The sequence below is a fragment of the Cyprinodon tularosa genome, unplaced genomic scaffold (genome assembly GCF_016077235.1).
Source record: "Cyprinodon tularosa strain WSP-4 unplaced genomic scaffold, ASM1607723v1 ctg37, whole genome shotgun sequence".
In the NCBI taxonomy this organism is placed as follows: Eukaryota; Metazoa; Chordata; class Actinopteri; order Cyprinodontiformes; family Cyprinodontidae; genus Cyprinodon; species Cyprinodon tularosa.
The window spans coordinates 2,290,112-2,306,992 of NW_024039085.1; the positions used below are offsets into that span (position 1 = coordinate 2,290,112).

General features: G+C 38.1%; 2 protein-coding genes across 2 annotated transcripts in view; both read left to right on the plus strand.

Moving 5' to 3' along the window:
• Positions 1-5,463, plus strand: part of lrrc1 (leucine rich repeat containing 1) — a 37,080-nt gene extending 31,617 nt beyond the window's left edge. Inside the window, exons 14-15 of the mRNA XM_038296294.1 lie at positions 480-622; positions 4,146-5,463. Of these exons, the coding sequence (XP_038152222.1) occupies positions 480-622; positions 4,146-4,286 (284 nt within the window). The 3' untranslated portion in view covers positions 4,287-5,463. The remainder of the gene's footprint in view (positions 1-479; positions 623-4,145) is intronic.
• Positions 5,464-5,976: 513 nt separating this feature from the next.
• Positions 5,977-9,092, plus strand: LOC119790741 (protein scribble homolog). The gene is made up of 5 exons (XM_038296448.1): positions 5,977-6,218; positions 7,809-8,036; positions 8,221-8,310; positions 8,512-8,589; positions 8,880-9,092. The coding sequence occupies exons 1-5, from the start codon at positions 6,138-6,140 to the stop codon at positions 9,090-9,092; spliced, it is 690 nt and encodes a 229-aa protein (XP_038152376.1). The 5' UTR covers positions 5,977-6,137.
• Positions 9,093-16,881: the final 7,789 nt, after the last annotated feature.

Here is a 16,881-nt window from a genome sequence, read left to right on the forward strand (position 1 = left end):
TCGGAAGCCACTGGTGGCAGACTTTCAAATCTCTGAACAGATTTTTGTTTGTAGATTTGTTTGATATTTACAAGTATTTTTTATTTTTTTTTATAATCCTGTTCACAACAAACAAGATATCACAGCAAATGCTTGTTTGTTGAGACACTATGTCCTTCGCTTGTGTTAGAAATGCAGTTTTAAAGATATGGCTTTCAGCTGGGTGAGGCTTCGGTTGGGGGCAGGGGAGATTGTGTTGCTGTGAGCCTGTGACTAAGCTGGGATTTGAAACTGTGATCTGGCAGTTTGAGTCCCTCTCTTATTAGCAGCGGGGTGTTTGACGGCTCTCATTGATTGAGCCGAGGACAGATTGTAACAAACATATTGATTGCTGAAATAAGTTCCTGCAGTTTGCACTTGCTATTTTTCATGTATGATTTATCTTTCTGTCAGAACCTCACTGAGGCTAAATGTATTGGTTCTTCAAAAACATCTTCCAGGCTCTGACAATCTGGCCCGCTTTGGAGGTCTGGAGAGCCTGGTGAACGGGATGGCTGATGAGGTCTGGGATGGCAAAGACATGAACAGGATCAGCTCCATTCACTTCATGGATGAGGGCGAGGAGGATGACGATGATGAAAAGGTGAGACTAATTAACACTTATTAATATTTCTTAGTAATTCAATTCCCAAAAAAGGTGATAATTTTAATGAATTTATCTTCCAATAGATTATTACGGAAGAGGATTTTTTTTATATTTTTCAGTTTAACTTGGGGGGGGGGGGGGGGGGGGGGGGGGGGAGTCAGAATTATGACTTTTTTCTCAGAATTCTAATTTTTTTTTAGAATTCTGACTTTTTTTCTTATAATTCTGACTTTAATCTCAGAACTCTGACTTTAATCTCAAAATTCTTACTTTAATCTAAGAATTCAGAATTCAGTTAAAATTCTGTTAAACTGAAATAAAATTTAAAAATCAGTTAACTTTTTTTTTTTTCAGTGGCCCTAATCCTCTTCTGTAGATTATGGTTTTCACAATACAAAAATATAATGCATTATATTCTCCACAATAAGTTGTCCTACAATCAGTCGGTGAAAACCTATAAAGGGTTGAGCCGTTAAAGACGGTTTACCCAGAAGGTAGCTGTTAAGAGTACAAAAATGATAATTGAAAGTTGAGTGGTAGGAAAAAGTGCGACAGAAAAAGTAAAGCTATAAGAGATACACAGACATACTCAGGATATAGGCCACAACTCTGAGACCACTTTTATTTTGTCTAAGATGCATTTTAGTCCAAAGTAGGCATTTGGATATGAAGGACAGAATGGTGGCGGAAGAATGGAGAGGCATGTGTATGAATTTCCCAGTCAGTAATGATTTGGAGCATCATGTCATTTGGTTTTGGTTCACTGCGTTTTCTGAAGTTTAAACTCAGATCAGCGCGTTACCGGGAAGCTTTAGAGCGCCGCATCTCTCCCTCAGCTAACAAGTATTATGAAAAGTGGATTTTATTTTACTGGATTCCAGATGCAGAGGAGCTGAAGGCCTCTTAGAAAGAATCCTTCCTTATAATATCTCCAGCAACACAGGCTGTGTCACGCAACCCTGATGAGGCAAATTTTTTTTTAAAGGTCCAACCAAGTATTAAGGACGCTTAATGTTGCCGTATTTTACAGCTGGAAAACATTTCTTCACTAGAATCTAATTTTTTTTAAATAAAATCTTTATAAAATATAAAAGTTCTCTGAGAAACTTATATTTTTTAGCTGTAAGTCATCAAACTCTAATACAAATGAAAGCTTGAAATAAATCGTGTGAATCAATGAAATAAATTAACTTTGTTATGGAGATGTGTTTATTAGAGAGTAGAATAGAGACGTTTTTAATATATGCATTATATTATATATACAGGTGCTGGTCATAAAATTAGAATATCATGAAAAAGTAGATTGATTTCAGTAATTCCATTTAAAAAGTGAAACTTGTATATTATATTCATACATTACATACAAACTCATATATTTCAGATGTTTATTTTGTTTAATTTTGATGATTACAAATGACAACAAATGAAAATCTCAAATTCATCATATCAGAAAATTAGAATATTACTGAAGACCAATAAAAACAAAGGATTTATAGAAATGTTGGCCAACTGAAAAGTATGAACATGAAAAGTATGAGCATGTACAGCACTCAGTATTTAGTTGGGCCTCCTTTGGCCTGTATTACTGCAGCAATGCGGCGTGGCATGGAGTCGATCAGTCTGTGGCACTGCTCAGGTGTTATGATAGCCCAGGTTGCTCTAATAGTGGCTTTTAGCTCTTCTGAATTGTTGGGTCTGGTGTATTGCATCTTCTTCTTCACAATACCCCATAGATTTTCTATGGGGTTAAGGTCAGGAGAGTTTGCTGGCCAATTAAGAACAGGGATACCATGGTCCTTCAACCAGGTACTGGTAGCTTTGGCACTGTGTGCAGGTGCCAAGTCCTGTTGGAAAATGAAATCTGCATCTCCAAAAAGTTGGTCAGCTGCAGGAAGCATGAAGTGCTCTAAAACTTCCTGGTATGTGGCTGCGTTGACCCTGGACCTCAGAAAACACAATGGACCAACACCAGCAGATGACATGGCACCCCAAACCATCACTGACTGTGGAAACTTTACACTGGACTTCAAGCAACGTGGATGAAGTGCCTCTCTTCTTTTCCTCCAGACTCTGGGACCTTGATTTCCAAAGGAAATGCAAAATTTACTTTCATCAGAGAACATGACTTTGGACCACTCACCAGCAGTCCAGTCCTGTTTCTCTTTAGACGCTTCTGACGCTGTCTGTGGTTCAAGAGTGGCTTGACACAAGGAATGCGACAGCAGAAACCCATGTCTTTCATACGTCTGTGTGTGGTGGTTCTTGAAGCACTCACTCCAGCTGCAGTCCACTCTTTGTGAATCTCCCCCACATTTTTGAAGGGGTTTTGTTTCACAATCCTCTCCAGGGTGCGGTTATCTCTCTTGCTTGTACACTTTTTTCGACCACATCTTTTCCTTCCCTTCGCCTCTCTATTAATGTGCTTGGACACTGAGCTCTGTGAACAGCCAGCCTCTTTAGCGATGACCTTTTGTGTCTTGCCCTCCTTGTGCAAGGTGTCGATGGTCGTCTTTTGGACAACTGTCAAGTCAGCAGTCTTCCCCATGATTGTGTAGCCTATAGAACTAGACTGAAAGACCATTTAAAGGCTTTTGCAGGTGGTTTGAGTTAATTAGCTGATTAGAGTGTGGCACCAGGGGCCATCAATTTAGAACCTTTTCACAATATTCTAATTTTCTGATATGATGAATTTGAGATTTTCATTTGTTGTCATTTGTAATCATCAAAATTAAACAAAATAAACATCTGAAATATATGAGTTTGTATGTAATGTATGAATATAATATACAAGTTTCACTTTTTAAATGGAATTACTGAAATCAATCTACTTTTTCATGATATTCTAATTTTATGACCAGCACCTGTATTTTCATTTTGGTTAGCTCTTGATGCATGAAAAATTCATAAAATTGTTTTAAAAAACCTTAAGCAGGAGATTATGCTCTTAATTTCCTTCACAAAAAGACTCAAAGGCTAAACATAAAACCAGATTGATGTTGTTTAGTGGAGTGTAATTCATTGTGAATCATTAAATGGTAATATAAATAAAGACTTGCAGATCTGCAGAGTTGTAAATATAAAACTCTCCGACCGAACCCTGCCAACAGACACAGAGAGGCATCCTCATTGCTTTTGCAGCTGATTTCCATTAAAAACCCGTTTTTCATGTGCATTACCTGATGTAACCAAGCAGCTCTACTTCTTGGTATCACTGTGATTCACATTAATTCTCCACAATCTCAGGAGTGTGTTGAAATATGGGAAGGTATTCAAACGTCTATCTGCCAAGTTCTTGTTTGCTTAACTGAGGGAGAACTTCTGCTCTGAAAAGAGCAGAAGCCATGACCGCTTGTTTTAGAGTTTTGTATCACGGTTATATTTATGCAGCCCCTAATTTACCTTAAAGCACCCGATATCCCCTAATTGTAAGCATCACAGCTCACTCATCCCGCCTAAACACCACAGTATCAGGACTTTTTTATGGTATATGTTCAACTGTTGATGTGCATCTCTCTCACAGGGAACACTACTACGGAGAGCCACGCCTCACCCCGGCGAGCTAAAAACCATGAAGAAAACCGCAGAGAGCGTCCGCAACGCCCTGGACTCCAACAAAAATGAGGTCAATAACGCTGCAGATGGAGTGACTACGTCCGTCTGACCTTTACCTCAGAAGTGTTTTTTTTTTTTCTCCTTCTGTGTCCTGCCATATCGCCCTGCGCAACCCTGCAGTCCTGTGTTGTTGTTGCCTTTTTTTTTTTTTCTTTTTACCTACAAATCCCAGTTTGGCCTACCTGTCGTCTGGTCATACAACCTGAAAGCTGGCTCCATCTCCAGTCCTGTGTGGGGAAAAAAATGAAACTGTCTACCAGGGCCGCCGTGCCTTCCTCTTTTTAACAAACACCCGCAGCAAAAACCTGCACAGAGATGCTCCTTTTTTTGACTGTATATTTTAAAAATGCATTACTTTTTAAAAAAGTGATCTTTAAGAATTCATTAGGTAGTTGCACTACAAACCTATTAAATGTATTGTGTTTGTTTTATTTTATTTTTTAAAACACTGGGTCTTTCTACATTTTGGGACAGAGAATAGGAGCCGGGTTTTCGAACCTACTGATTTAAAGATTATTGTAAATCTATTGTGAATATTGATACTTTTATACTTTTTGGCAGCTCAGATGTAAATAAAAATGTATAGCAAGTCTCTTCTTAATCGGTTTAAGCTTCACTTTAACTTGGTACATGGATCTCTATTTTTCTAAAATCAAGGTAATGAACAAAACAGTCAGCAATGTCTTTTTTTATTTCCTCGGTCTGGGGAATCTTTTTTTTAGAATATTCAACTCTGCATTCAATTACTGCACATCAAATTTACATTGCAATTTGCATTGTGATTACTCTGTCAGGATCCTGTTCTATTCAATAACGCTGTACCTTACTGCTTTGCATTACTTTTCCTTATAGATGCCAAACGGACATATTTTTATCTTTTTAAGGGTTGCTTTATTTTAAAGAGAACTGTGTAGATCAACTATCAGAGCTTTGGGGGGATTGAGGGTTTTTTATGATGATTACTCTAAAATTGACATTGTTCCTCTCAGATGCACTTCTCATTGATACTCCACTTTTGTTTTATAATGGTACCTGATAAACTGTGTTAATTTGCTGTTAGATCGATTTGCAGAAAGTGGACCAGAGCAAATGGTTCAAGTGTTCTTTTTTTTGTGTGCTATTATTCTCCGATAAAGCTGCACAGTAAAGATCTCAGACTGGCTGTAAACCTTGAGATTTGCTGACCTTTTTAACCACTGATCAATAAAAGTGAGTGCAACACTAAACCCACATGTTTCTTATTCCTTCCTGCATTTTGCCTCGAGGTGATCTGTGATTAGCAGAGTGTGGCAAAAGAAAAGGTGCGTTGGGTTCAAAATGATGCTCATCCAAAGAAAATTGGCTGCTGGGGTAGATTTAAATGAAACATGATTTTGACATAATAAATAAGCTCCCAGATCCTTTTGTTTTCCCTGTTGTTTCCAACCAGCTGAGCATGATGTAGAGCACCTCCACCCTGCATGTGCTGCGTTTTATGCTGCAGTGGCATGCCTTTTTCTATGTAATCTTTTCACATTTCAGGTTCAATCAAGCCTATGTTGTTGGAAAAAATGTAAGATTGCTCTTTGAATCTGTTACTGTATGTAAGTATGCATTCTCTGTGAATAAGAGCAGGATTTTAATACTGCAGCGTTCACTTTTTGTTTTCATTCCTTAACAGCTTGACGTTGAGCACTTACAGTCAGGATCAGGGACTTTTTTTTTTTTATCCCTCCAGTCATTGCTTAGGTCCTTCTTCCTGAAATGACTTTTTTTTATTTTTTTTTAGCATCAGCTGATGTCTTCTGATTATCTATAGGAGAGTAGGAACCGTCACAGTAATCCGCCCCCCGGGACCGGCTGCCAGAGCTGGGCCGTCTCAGACTTCAGCTGGACTGGGACCAAAGACTGGGGACCTCAGATGTTTGCTGTCAAGAATAATGCTTGTGTTTGCTGCTCTGACCTACAGAGGAGCAAAGAAAGAGCTGAACCAGCAGAAGAGGTCTGTTTTAGTTGAACTCTTCCATGCTCTCCACAGATTCTCCTTTTTTTGTTTTAGCTTGAGAAGCAGACCTGCTTTTATTCTTTAATTTTAGCTGCTGCAGCATTTCTAAAGGTCTTTCAATAGACTAAAATGGGTTGTATCTGATTTCCTGATACCATCCCCACTATAAAAAGTTGTTCTTGATCCAGCTAGCTTTAAGCTGTGACTTAATACTTTCTAAATGCACAGCTGAGATCATCCAGTTATTTGATACAGCACCGCTCAAAAGTATTTACTTCCTTTAAATGTTTGCCATTGATAACTCACTTCATTATACTTTGATCTGAGCCATTTAACAGAAGCTCTGGCTGTATCTTTTCCTTTAATTTTGTCCCCTACATGGCTTGTTGGAAAAAACTACATGGACTTCTCCCCTTAGCCCCATAAAGCACAACATATAGGTTTTAAAATAAATATGCATTATGATCATGGATGAAATTTTCAAGTTTTTTATAATGTAACTAACTCCAGCGAGTTTGACCATCCAATCACAGACCTGATTCAGTGGCGCATAAGATGTTTGTAAAGTGAGCTTCTCAGGAGTAACAGCCAATCACACAGGAAAAGAAGGGGGGCCAATCAGGAGCTTGTGGGCGGTTTAAGCTCAGGGAAGTGGGCTTCAGCTTGAGCTGCGGTTTTTCCACTTGGTTCTAGTGCATAATGATAGTCGGTGTACTTTAGCATAAAATTGTTTTTTGGATAGTAAAAGGTGCATGGGACCAAAACGGACATTTGAAAAAGTGCAGGGGACACTTCCCCCCTGTCCCTTCCTTAAAATTACGTGCATGACTTAAGAAGAAAACTTATCTAAATTTAAAAAATAATGAAAAAAAAATATTCAATTCAAATGTTTAAACTATGGAATGGGCACAAAATGGTAATTTACACCAATTTTAGTTTTATAATCAATGTTTATAGCTCTATTTACATTTATTAACAACTATTCTAAATGTAAACATTTAAACATTAGAACATTTCTACATGAAACCCGACACTGAAAGTTTCAAAATAAATGTATGCACTGCATTCACATGGAAAGTGAATATTTAAAACTCTCATCATAAACTGATAATAAATTCAGCTTTATCCAAATCAATTTTTGTTGAGAGGAATTCACTATATAAACTGTTCTGCAGTAAATATATTTCATTTGATTCCTTTTAGAAGGATATTGTGTCATAATAAGGACATCTTCTATTCTTGCCAACAGAACCTCTTAAGGTTTTACATGAGCGTTTAATGCGTTTAGTCGCTGATAAAACCACTTCTGAAGGCAATAAAGCCTTATTTTATTTAGTGGGATTGTAATAAAGGGGTATGAAAACAAATGGATGGATGATTTCTGTTAAATGTATTTTTATTTATCAACAGAAAAAAATTATTCAAACAACCAGAAATAAAACAGGCAACATAAAACAAACTTTGAAAGATCTTCAGAGGGAAGAATTGTTTATCAGAAGCACTATATATATAACCTAGTACTGTAGATTGATTCTATTTTATTTCACTGGAGGACAGTGAGAGCACTAATTTCTCTTATACCAACAGAGCTGTACAGGTTGTTTTTCTACGAGAGAAGCTCCACCACGTCTGTTTCGCCATCAGATAGATGAAACACAAGAGGGCAAGAATTCCTCACAACCCACAGCTCTTAATGCAGGGTCCGGTCTCCATGGAGACCCTGTCTGCAAGATAAGGACACCATCAGTCACAAGCTTCCTGAGCTCTTCCCCAGTCAGTCTTCCTGCAGAATCTGCCTCTCAAGTGCCATTAAAAGTAAATTCACACTGCCTGTTACCTAAATGTCAAAATAACCCCCTGGCTTTGCTATGACTAATTCAGGAGTGTCTTCACATATTCATAATCCATTTTCAACTGCTGTTATCTATACTGAGCTGCTCCTATCAGGGGGGAACTACACATAATCTTTGCTTTACTTGTGATGAAAGCTTTTTATCAGTTGCAGATCAAAGTATCGGGCCAAAGTGGTCGTTTGGGGATAAGCATTGCTGGCGGAAAAGGATCTCTGCCTTACAAAGATCACGACGAGGTGAGTGCTGGAGTAGGAGAGCAGAGTTGCCCAGTCTTGCAACATAGCCCATCAGTCTTTTACTCGGCAGCTTTTTGGCTTTCTGAATGAGGATGATTTGAAGCAGGCACCTCTAAAATCCTATAGTTGTCTCAACTGTATAAACCAACTGAGAAAACTTTAAGTATTGCTTTATAATCTTAACTTTTTTTTCCCTCTCAGGGTATTTTTATTTCAAGGGTAGCTCAAGGAGGACCATCTGAAAAGGCAGGGATCCATGTTGGAGATAGAGTGCTTGAGGTAGGAAAGTGAATGTTTGCTTTTTGTTTTGGTTGTTTTTATGTTTTTTTTTTCTTTGGCCAAGTTTGATTCCTTAGGAAAGTATTACATAAATATACTGCAGTGTTATGAAGCTTAGATTTATCGCTTCTAACCAGTGGGGGGCATCATAGACCAACAGAAGCCTCTCAGTGTGGACTGAGAGAAAAAATAAACCCCCAAACATGTAATTTCCAGTCATTTCCCCAGAGACACACTCTTGCTCCCTCTTCTTGCCACTAAGATTTATAACCCGACCTGTGCCCTCTCAGGTCAACGGTCTGTGCATGCAGGGGGCAGCCCACCATGAAGCAGTCGCTGCCCTCAGAAATGCTGGGAGCTGCATCAAGTTGAAGGTGCTCAGAGAGAGGATGCCTTCCTCAGAACTGGAAGAGGCAGAAAGCTGTTTGCCCAAGAAGATTGAAGCTGTTGTCTGCAATGGTTACAACAATGTGGGTGTTTTTTTATTCACATCCTGGCATTAGAATAGTAAATAATAGAAAATTTGACATTGTTTTACAGCCATCAATCCAGACAGCTAAAAAACAGCACACATTGTCTACTCTTGTACAGTTTTTTCTCTCGTTTTGTTGATATTGACAAATTTTCTATGTTTTAGCTTGATGACAGCGATCTGAGCAAAACCGTGTCTGAGATCGAAGCAGAGGAGTTCAAGAAAGACACTCTTAAAGAGATGAATCACACAATGATGGTAGGGAGATTTATTCATTGCCATTTTCAAACCGCAGCGATGCTGCCAGTATTTATACTCTTTGATTCCCCCCCCCCCCCCCCATATTTTGTCTCATTTCAAGTTCACAAACACTTCTGATGTTGAAACACTTAACATAAAAAGCATCATTGTGAAGCTGGTGGAAAAGTCTGGCATGCAAGGGTATTAAGGTCCAGTGAAACATTTATAGCTTCAAGTCTTTTAAAGCCAGTTTTGCAAATATTGAATACTGACATTTTTGTCAATAATTCTTTGAAAAATAGCATAAACCAAGCCAGACTGAATTGAGAGTCTGTGTGAGCAGGAATTTTAAAGTGCTGTTACATATTTTTACTGGGGCATCCCAACAAATGATTACACCTCAATCTAACTCCTTACAGTTTGGGCTTTCGAGACATTCCCTTACAGCAAGAATCATCTTAGCTCCAGTCCCTCATTTTCTAACATCTCAAATGTTTCCTCTGCGGACAGCCTCATATTTACTTTGCAACTAACGACTAGCTTTGGTACCCATACTCAGAAAGAAAAACAAGACATTCCCCTTGTATTATTCTGCCTCCACCATGAAGAGGTTTAGTTCTTCACTACAAATGGTGTTCTGCCAATATCTTTAATTGTTTTCACATCTAATATAATTTGGAAAAGTTCAAGGGGTATAAATAATTTTGCAAGGTGCTAAGTAGCACATAACCTTAAATTTCCCCCTAAAGGGCTTCCTCGTGGCTGTCTCTCCTCCTGCCTTGGTGGGGTCTGATTTCCGGGGCTGGCCCCGCCTTGGTGCCTTCGCTTCTGGGGTCCCCTTGGGCGCCTGGGGCTTTGGGTCTCCCGGCGCTGGACTCAGTGCTCTGGGGGGTGTGCCTCTCCGGCTCTCCACAACCACTATTGAGCATTTTTTTCTATGGTTAAAACTTTACATGCACAAGTTCACCCTCACAAACAACTACAGGTGCTAGGCTTCAGGTACTTAGAGATTCACTTCCAAACAGAAACCCCACATTCATATCTTCAGGTAACACAGAGTACATGTCAGACTTAATAATATTACTTTAGTGATAGTTTCAAGGTGTTTGCTTTATTGTATATCTCGTACCATGTTTTTTGGTTGTGCTGTTCTTTTTTCTTTTTTTTTTTTTTTTTCTCCATCTCATTACAGGTGTTGAAGCAGACTGAAAATGTTTTGTCATTGTCTCCTTCCTATCTCCTCTTTCTTTCATCTTTTGTCCTGTTTTTTTCTTTTTCTTTTTCCTTCTTCTTCTTCTGTTTTTCTGCTCTACTTACATTGCAGTGTCCATATGAACTGTAAAACTCCCTGCATAATTATAATAAAGCAATTTATATACATGAAACAAGTGGAGCGGTATGGCAATTGCGATACCGCTACACTTGTGAAAGTAAAATCTGTTGGGCTCCTTTTGGCATCAAGACAATTATTCTTATTGCCACCTTGCCAGACAGGACACTGTAAAAAAAAAAAAAAAAAAAAAAAAAAAAAATTCCCCCTAAAAAGGGTAAAAATTAACATTTAAATTCATCACATCTGATAACCTGCTCTTTATTTCTTCAATCGTTTTCTCTTTCATGCTGCAGATTCCCCGGATCATACTCACTCACCCCTCTACCTCAGATGATGATGTGGAGTTCTTGTCACAGATCCCCCGGAGACAGCGGCTGCGTGACTGACAAACCCGACGAATATGGGCACTCTGGATGTTTTGGCAGTGCTTTTTTACTCACCTCTTTGAAGCAGAACTCTGAACATGAGGGCTTGCTGTTTTTACAGTGAAGCGCAGCAGTTTACATACACTCATCATGTGCAGGAGTACCATATTTAGGCTTTCAGGGATTTATTTAGGCATTATTTGAATGCATTGACTGGTAATCCAAGATATGAATTCAAAGATTTTACATTTTATGCAATGTTCAGAAAAACAAAGGGAACACATCAACAAAACAATATTACTTCAATTAAATCTAACTTCTTTTAAATCAAACTGTCCATGTATGAAGCAACACTGATTGACCATCAATTTCTCATGTTGTTGTGCAAATGGAAGAGACAACAGGAGGAAATTATGGGCAATTAGCAAGACACACTCATTAATGGAGTGGTTCTGCAGGTGGCAACCACAGACATCTTTTCTGTATCTATGGCTCAGGTAGTGCAGCTCATCCAGGATGCCACATTAATGCAAACTGTCGCTAGAAGGTTTCCTGCGTCTGTTAGGTGGAAACAACCCAACAGCAGGACTGCTACTCCCATGCTTGTGCAAAGAGGAACAGGAGGGGCACTGCCAGAGCTCCCCAACATGATCTCCAGCAGGCCACATATTCGGATGTCACTGTACAATTGGTTAGAAACCGACTCCGTGAGGATGGTATGAGGGCCCGATGTCCACAGATGGAGGTTGTGCTCACAGCCCAACACTGTGCAGGACGCTTGGCAACATCAGGATTCGCAATTCGTCACTAGCACCCTGTGCTCTTCACAGATTAAACCAAATTCACACTGAGCACATGTTACAGAAGTGACAGATGCTGAGTTCAATTTCATGGGCTGCGTCCTCTGAAGGCCAGCTTCATAGGCCGATTACCTCATAGTGCAGCGCAGAGGCCTGTTTGGATTGCAAGACTCCCTATTATGTGGCCGACAAATGCATTCTTCTTTTTGCCTGTTTTGAAGGACTCTGTGTATTCTATGTTGCCTTGGATATCCCATGATTCATTGTGAGTTCAAGCAAGCTGGCTGGACATGCTCAGAGGAAAATGTTCTTGGCGCCGAACAGTGGTGAATATTGGAAGTGCAGTTTAATATAATACAAGTATGTGAATAGTTCCATCTGAAATTAATAGTTTTTTTAAATGGTTATTGAGTCATTATGTGACGGGTAATATTTGCATTTAAGATATTTTGCAGATATATTTTTATACATATATTATTTAGATTTACTCATCTCTTTCTACCCCTTTTATATTTGCTTTCATTTGTTCATGCTCCTGGTGGTTGTCACCTTTATTCCACTCTGTATTCTCATGAGTGTAGTTTTTGTTCACTTTACAATAAATATAAAACAATTATAAAACAACAGTGAAAGGTTCTGTATCCATTGTTTTCCAGCTTTTTGTGTCAACATTCATGGTTGCTAGGTGACAAAGCGAACGTGCGGTGAAAGCTGGACCTTTTGAATCCATAGCCAAAACTCTTCCGGCCTCCTTATTTTCACGGACCTCGAAGGATCCAGTCCAGATAGACCGGGACCTTGGAGGATGCAGCCTCTGAAATCAAACACACCCAGAGTCTGGAGACACCATGGAGATCGTTCTGCTGCCTGTAACATCCCTCAGCATGACCTGTTTGGCAGAGGGTCAGTAATGGGGTGGGGTGTCATTCCTTTGGAGGACCGCACAACTCTCCATGTGCTCGCCAGAGGTAGCATGACTGCCATTAGGTACCAAAATGAAATCCTCAGACCTCTTGTGGTGTGGTTGGCCCAGGGTTCCTCTTTATGCAGGACAATGCTAGACTGCATGGGACTGGAATATGTCAGCACGTTCTGCAAGATGAAAGCATTGAAGCTATACACTAGCCGCTCCCCAGACCTGAATCTGATTAGCACATCAGGGACATCATGTCTCTATCCATCCACCAACATCACATTACACTATAGACTGTCCAGGAGTTAGGGGAAGCTTTAGTTCAGGTCTGGAAGAAGATGCTGTCCCTCATGACACCATCCACCACCTCATACCCAGGCGTTGTAGGGAGGTCATACAGGCACATGGAGGCCACACACTATACTGAGCCTCATTTTGATCTATTATAAGGACATTATATCAAAGATGGATGAACCTGTGGTGTGTTTTTCTACTTTAATTTTGTGTTCATCTCCAAAAACACGCCTGCATTAGTTAATAACTTTTATTTCCATTAGTGATTTTTGTGTAATTTTGTTTTCAAATTATCGAGTGAGAATATGCCATTTGTTCAGATCTGAGATGTGTTCCTTTTTTTGGTTTTAGCAGTGTATTATAGATACCTTTCTCTAATTCAGGCTCAATTACATATATCTCTACTAATATTTGGATTGATGTACCTTAAGTCCACAACTGTTGGAGCCCTCAACAAAGCCCTGGCATCCTTCTGGATGATATATAACCACTCTATTTTTGCACAATTATGGAGCACATTTAAATCCACAAACTCAACGTTAGTAAAGTCTGCAACAATACAATTTCTATTCAGTTTAGTTTACAAATCTGTGATCCATTAAACCTCATATCTGCCAGTCTAACAAAAATATAAGATTTGGTCATTTAAATACAAGGAGAGTGTTCTCCTTATAATGAGAATCATAACAGTGAATTTTAAAATCAAGGCGTATCTTAAAGATGACGATGTAGCTCTATGTTTTAATTTTGCATCAATTCAATTGAATCATTAATCATTGATACTATACCCAGCATGATACTACCACCACCATGCTCACAGTTTGTTTAATGCTCTTTCGTGTAAAAAAATATTTACTTCACTTGTCTAATTTCTTTTTATAACCCCTAAATAGCTTAGTCTTGTCCTTATGTGACAACACATTTTTTTCAAATAGCAGAAGGGATTTAAACCTGCATTTAGATGAGAACATTTGCATAAAACTAAAGTTTTTGATTATATTTCATTCTTATATTGTATTTTTATTTTACCTTGTAATATATAGCGATTAAAATCCATAAACTTCAGACTGAGACTGCCACATCTAAGTATTATTAACTAAATGTGGAATGTATTTTTGTGTTACCAATGATTACTGCTGTTAGAGAAAACTGGAAAACATATTTTTATAAATAGAAACAATATGTGAAGGTAAAAAAAAACAAAACTTGTAAGTCTGTGAAAAAAAGATTAAACAGTCATTGATGTTTCTTTTCTCTGTGTTATAGCGCACTGTGTGAAGGTATAGATACCTCACACTTGCATAAGTGTTACTACCTTTAACAGTGTGAAGCTTTTATACTTTTGTTAGTCTGTACAAAGATGAAATGTTGCATGGTTGAACAGACTGCACAACAGGAAGTCTGATTTTACTGAGGCATTATTTTCCATTTCTGCAGTCAGTGTTGGATAAACGAGGGCTCATGAGAATAAACAGTTAAAAAAGATGTTAAAATAGCTTTTAACTTTCTTCAAAAGCCAATAATATTCAAATTGTGAATGTGTTATATACTAACTTTACATTGTCTTTGAAATTTTATATTTTCACTGTGATAAAGAAGATTTTTTTTAAATAACGTACAACAATGTTGTACTGTTTGATTTTTTTGTCCTTTCTTGAAGATGCTATAGAGGCTTTTTTTCTAATTTTTTTTAAATATTTGTTCTGAAAATAGAATGTAATCCACGTTATTGAACGAGTTAACAACCCCCCCTGTGGGTTACTATTTCCAACATAAGAACTACTTGTGTTGTATGATGCTTTGCAACTACAACTTCTGAGTGAAACTCCTCAAGGGACACGGCCTTGTTGGAAAGTCTGCATTGTCGCAATCCAATTTAGAGTCAATTAATGGAAGGTCAGGCTCACTCAGGGAAAATGTCTTGGGAGGCCTTTCTGTAAGTCAGGGAGAAGATTTGAGGAGGAGGAGGAGGAGCGCAGATTTTACGCTCTGTGATCAAACTGTCTGAGTGGGAAAATTAGTTTTCCATCAAGACAGCAATTTTCCCTAGGCACCCTTATTTAACGTGTAACATGTTATCATCGGCATCATCATCTGCGGTCACTTGAATTCAAATATGACTGTCCTCTGTCTTGGTCCCTGTAGATATTCAGGTGTGTGAAAAGTCCAGTCCCACATATTTTTCTGCAGTATAGACATTGGGGAGTGGTAGTAGGTTCAGATGGTGCATCTTTGGTGGTGTCACTCTCCTTCTAGTGTTTCTGATCACCATTGTACAGTGCAAAGCCTTCAAGGAGTATTCATCTTAGTTCTAACAGTCAACATTTGTAATGACTGTCTTAGTGCTGTCCTAACACTTTTCTTATGACCTCCTTAGCTTGTTTTCCAGTTACAAATTTGAATAAATGCTCTTGCTTTGGTAGGTGGCAATGGGGGTTATTACATATTGCCTTTACATTGGATAAATGAAAGGATTTTTTTCCCAAATTGAAATTTTCCCCAATTTTACTTTTCTTTTTATTTATTAAAAATTTCAACTTTTAAAAAAAAAATTTTTTTCCCAAAAAACCCAAAAGGTTCCCCAAATTCCAAACTTTAAAACAAATTTCCCACCGAAATTAACTCAACCCCACCTTTTAATGCGAAACTATAAACCCATAAAACTAAAGCCAAAACTACAAATTAACTAAAGCCATAACATGTTTTTTAAAGGAGACGCAAAAATTCCCATCTAGTGAAAAATGCAAAGACGTTTGACCACAAGTCGGTGATTTAGTTTATGGAAAATAAAAAGGAAAGGAAATAAGGGAAAAGGGGGGGAGACTTCTTGAAGAAATTCATTTTTTCTTTGAACAGAGCCTTTTGGTTGAAGAAATTCTTCAAGCTCCACTTGAAGGGGAGGGCCCACCCCAAAATGGTGGGGGGGTGGGATTTGGCACTTCTTCCCTTAACCCCTTTAATTCCTTTGGGTTTTTTTTAACTTTTCAGTACCCTTTAAAGTCTAGTTTTTTTTTAAATCATGTTCTATTGGGTTTGGGTGAAACTAAAATTTTATGCAGCTTTATTTTCTTTTTTAAAGGTAGTGAAAAGAAGGAAAGTGTTTAAAGGGCCCCTGAAACCAAACCCCCCCCGGGAGCCAAGTTTTGCTTTGACCCTGTTGAAGGGACCTCAAACTATTGAACAAATTTTTTTGGTTTATTTGTTAAGTTAAAATGGTTTTAAAGGTTTTTAAATGTAATTAAAAAATTTTAAAAAATGTGGGGCAGGGACATCCCTTTGTGGGAAAAAAATTTTTTCCCCCCTTTTTTTATTTAAAGGGGGGGGTTATGGAAGACCTCTTATATCAGAGTGGATGCCTTATTTTAACAGAACCATTCAACGAAGGTTTATAGGGTTTCCTTTAAAATTTTAAAAAAATAAAATGGGGGAAAATTTTTATTTTTTTATCAGGTTTCCTTTTGGAAAACAAACCAGTTTTAAAAGGTGTGAGGAGCCCCCGGGTTCTTTTAAAAGGGGAGGCTTTAAAGCTTTTTCTTTTTTGATGAAGGGGTTAAAGTGAGAATGGGGTTTGGGGGTTATTGGGGGTATTTTTCTACAGTATGTTTGATATGGGGCTTTAGATTTCTGAAGAATGGGAAATATTTTATTTTTGGGTTTTTTATTTTATTTAAACCTTTGAAAATTGTTTTTAATTAATTAAATTAGTTATTTTATAGGGGAAAAATTTTAAAAAAATGTATTAAGACTTTAAATTAAAGTATTTTAAAATTGATACAAATTTTCTTTTAAAGGGAAAACCAGTTGATTGCTTAAATCATTAAATCAAATACAACCCCCCCACAAGCATCTTGTAGCGACATGGAGAGGGAAAAACC